The sequence below is a fragment of the Nematolebias whitei genome, chromosome 12, assembly GCF_014905685.2.
Source record: "Nematolebias whitei isolate Nwh7 chromosome 12, NemWhi1, whole genome shotgun sequence".
In the NCBI taxonomy this organism is placed as follows: Eukaryota; Metazoa; Chordata; class Actinopteri; order Cyprinodontiformes; family Rivulidae; genus Nematolebias; species Nematolebias whitei.
The window spans coordinates 47,680,619-47,684,680 of NC_056509.1; the positions used below are offsets into that span (position 1 = coordinate 47,680,619).

A 4,062-nucleotide genomic window follows, 5' to 3' on the forward strand; every position below is an offset into this window, starting at 1 on the left:
AAGAAGGTAGAGCTCTGATTGGACGGCAGTTAAAGAAGGTAGAGCTCGTGATTGGACGGCAGTTAAAGAAGGTAGAGCTCTGATTGGACGGTAGCTGAGTTTTATAGTCGGTCACTGACGTTCTTGTTGTTCTGATCTCCAGGTGCTGATTAGTTTTTAATCAACCACCACCATCGCCATGGTTACAGTCTGTGCTCTTCCTTTGTTTGATGCCTAACGGTAACTGGCAGCCATCTTGTTTGTTTCCCCTGCAGGGCGTGGCGGCGACGGCGGCAGCCCCGGAGAGCGGGGCCTCTCTGGCCCTCAGGGCTCTGGGTTGGGGGTCCCTGTTCGCTTGGGGGGGAGTCGGCCTGCTCAGCGTCGCCGTGTGGAAAGCCCTCGGTGTTCACAGCGTACGTTTTTTTTTTACCCACAATTCACTGTTTCACCTGGAAAATACCGTAATAAAAACAAAACAAAAAAATAAAAAGTAAAATTTATTTCAAATTGTTGGTTTTTGTTCATTTCTGTCAGAACCATTATATTTGGGTCCAGTTGGTCGGACAAACCTTTTCAGAACCTTTGTGTTTGTTTGGTTCTTACCGGGTCTCTCTGGTTCTCCTTCAGTTGGTGGAGTTCAGGCTCAAGATGCAGTCCCTCTTCCCATCCATCCCGAAGAACCCAGAGGCTGCAGCCGGGTCAGAACCGCTAGACTGGGACTCTCTGTTCAGGTCCAAGTGACTCTAAACCAACGTGATCCGGACCACTGGACTGTGGGATCAGTGACAGAACCGATCCGTTTCCACGACTTCCTGTTCTGAGGTCCGACTGGAGAAAGACGAGACGGTTCTGCTTCTTGTTTTTGCCTCAGTTGGGTTCTGATCCAGAGATTCTTCAAACTGGACCCGATTCTCAACATTGTTTCAGCAACAAACAGCGTGAAATGTCCCTCAGAGGCCACCGTACACACGAGCCCAGTTAGGTTCTAAATGGAAGTTCTGAAGAGATTGTTTTGTTTTTATAAATTCACTTCCTGAGTTTCCTCCATATTTTTCTCTGCCGGTAAATTTAAAAATAAAATGTTTGAAGATTAAAAAATGTTTTTAAGCATTTAGAGACTTTTAGATGGAAAATATTTTATTTGCAGGAAACTTGTTGAGGTTTTCAGAACCTTTTGTTATTTTCACCTCTTGGTGGCGCCGGAGATCCAAACAACCCAGAGAGGTGAGAGAAGCGGGTCAGGTCCAACATGAAGACCGTTACGGGTTTAGTGTAGAACCTTAAATCACAAATCTGAACCTAGAACCCCCCAAAGGTCAGAACCTGCAGGTTTAAAACATTTTCCTTCCAGAACCAGACGTCTGTTAATCTGAGCTGAGCGTTCACTCTAATTTGGTCTAATCCTTGAACCGGACCCGATCAGGGCAACTTTCATTGGGTGGTTCCTCCAAGTCAGGGTCCGGACCCCACTGACAAACCTACGGCTCCAAGCGAGGATTAAAGTTGAGGTCCAGACCCGTTTACAGTAAAACATCTTCAGTTTGGTTTTGGATCAAAGTGACCCGGTTCTGTTCAGTGCTCAGAGTTCATGCACGTTTATTCTTCAACGTGTTGTGGAACATATAAAGATCTCGTACTGAAGAAACAAAACCTTTTTCTCTTTTTACATTTGTTACAACGCTTCCTGATGTGAGGTCATCAGGAGTGAAGCCCCGCCCCCCACTTCCTGTTTACACGCAGCCCCTCCCCTCCAGGTCAGACCCCAAAACTTGAGACTCAGCTAACCGGACCTGAAGGACCAGGTGAGCTGGTCCGCTGCTAATGTCCATCGTCTTTTTACAGGAGCAAAAAGTCCTGGAGTTCAGAAATGGGCCCCCACCCCCCGGTGGTGAAACTCTGGTGACCCCCCCACCCCCCGTGGTGGAACTGATGGTGGAAGAATTCACATTAAAACAAACTTATTGCACCAGAACAAAGAACTCGACTGAACGTCGGCGTTTCCTCCGCCCACAACGATTATCTACATCACGTTTAAATAGACCCCGCCCCCAAACGACCACGAGCGTCGCCACACTTTGGTTCAAACAAAACAAGAAAACCTTAAAAAGTATTAAATATTTTTGTATTAAAATTTAACCTAAAGGTTTCTGTGGATGGAGATATATTTTCTATATTTAATCTTTTGTAAAAACTTTAAATAAAAACGGAGGAGGACCCGGGGGGGTTCCGCGCTCGCAGCCCCACTGAGCGCGCTCCGTGGCGGTGTTCGTGTCACGAGCGGCTCAGTTTGAACAGAACCTCACACATGATGGACGCCACCGCCGGGTTGAGGGCGGCGGACAGCGACATGTCCAGCAGCCGGCTCTCGAACAGAACGAACTCGGCCCGGTTCTCCTCCACGCTCGCCATGGCCAGCAGCGCCTTGGCGGCGCGGCTCATCATGTTGATGCTGGGCGGCTCCGGCGGCAGCGCGGCGTGCAGGACGCCCTGAGGGTTCTGCTGGTACTGGGCCATGGCCAAGCTGTCCTCCAGGAACCCGATCAGAATTCCCACGCTGCCTTTCTGCAGGGCGATGGCCCTCGCCGCCGTGGGGTCGCCCCGCGCCAGGTTGGACAGCACGGCCACCGCCATCTCCCGGCACACCTGGCTCCGCCTCTCGCCCACCAGGCGCAGCAGCGCCGAGAAGAGCTGCTGCTGGCGGCTGAAGGGCGGCGTGGCGAGCAGCAGGTCCACGTTGCAGTCCTGGACGCTCAGCTTGCAGAGACACTCCAGGACGAGTCTCTGCGGCGTGAGCGACGAGAAGCCGCCGGCCGAGGAGAACGGGTCGTGGGCCTCGGCGGACGGACACACCATCCAGTGCAGCAGCCCGTCCAGGACCGGCAGGCAGACGGTCTCAGGGTACAGAGACAGGTCCAGCTGACCCGCCATGTTGGCCAGCGTCACCAGCGTGTTCTCCCGCAGCACCGCCACGCAGTCCCACCACCACTCATCCCGGCTGCAGGCCAGGCCCTGCTCCTCCTCCCGCTGGTAGTTGGGGGGCGTCCGCCTCCTGGGGCGGTGGCGGTGATGCAGCAGCACCAGTCGGCCCAGGATCAGAACCAGGCCCGGGTGCCGTGACAGGACTGCTTCGTTGCCGGGGACAAAGGAGAGGTTCCTCATGATGTTGGAGATGCAGACGCAGCGTCTGGCCAGAGAGTCCTGCCAGGACTCGGCCGTGGACAGCGGCGCCTCGTCCCAGCACCACGGCTCGTCCTCCAGCTGGCTGATCGGACTCTGACCTTTGACCTTAGACAGTGGGCCTGCAGACACAAGAATCAGAATGTAAACATTAAAGAGACGTGGAGACGCAGCCTGGTTCTGACCAACTACACAGACCAGGTACTGATCCTGGAGACGGGACTCTGACACAAACTCAGTCCGGTGACCTCTCCTGCCCGAGGACGAAGAAGGTCCAACTCATTTTTACACGAGACCAAAAGTAAAAGCTGAGTTTGATCGACTCTTCTTCTCAGCACGTAGCTGCAGAGCTGCTCTCACAACATGAGTGACCGCATGGTCCTAGAGCCTGACCCGTTTGAGCTGCTGCCACAAACCATTTGAAACAAAAACATTTCAGTGATCATTTTACTGAACAGAACCATGAACGGGTTTTTGTTGTTTGTGACTTTTAGCCTCGTGGATCTCGTACCGCCCGAGTGTCGACCCGGTACCGCCTCGACCCAAACACCCAACATTTAATGCATCAGCTACAAACAATGTAAAAACAGCTACGATCAAAAGAAATGTAGAGCTGCTGCCAGTCACCATGGTAACTACACACGTCTGTGTCTGTCACACCATGACAGCACTCTTAATACGACAGGCGGACAGAAACAGACTGAAAAGTAAAGTTAGCGTCTCACCGAGCTGCCACTTTTACAGAAATCTGAATGTTCAGCTGCAGTTTGAATTATTAGATTTGGACCATTTTTAAATGTGAAAATCTCTTCTTGGATGTGCACGTGATGCTGTGACGTGCACGTGATGTTGTCGGCTCGTAAAGTCCCGTATTTTTATATATATATATATATATATATATGTAAT

At 51.6% G+C, this 4,062-nt stretch overlaps 2 protein-coding genes across 2 annotated transcripts in view; one reads left to right on the top strand and one right to left on the bottom strand.

The window, feature by feature from the left end:
- The window catches only part of tmem242 (transmembrane protein 242), a 3,339-nt gene extending 2,279 nt beyond the window's left edge, over nucleotides 1-1,060 (top strand). Inside the window, exons 3-4 of the mRNA XM_037686025.1 lie at nucleotides 255-392; nucleotides 607-1,060. Of these exons, the coding sequence (XP_037541953.1) occupies nucleotides 255-392; nucleotides 607-720 (252 nt within the window). The 3' untranslated portion in view covers nucleotides 721-1,060. The remainder of the gene's footprint in view (nucleotides 1-254; nucleotides 393-606) is intronic.
- An 853-nt stretch (nucleotides 1,061-1,913) lies between these two features.
- arid1b (AT rich interactive domain 1B (SWI1-like)) overlaps nucleotides 1,914-4,062 on the bottom strand; it is a 23,184-nt gene continuing 21,035 nt past the window's right edge. The window contains exon 17 of the mRNA XM_037685223.1: nucleotides 1,914-3,278. Within this exon, the coding sequence (XP_037541151.1) occupies nucleotides 2,251-3,278 (1,028 nt within the window). The 3' untranslated portion in view covers nucleotides 1,914-2,250. The remainder of the gene's footprint in view (nucleotides 3,279-4,062) is intronic.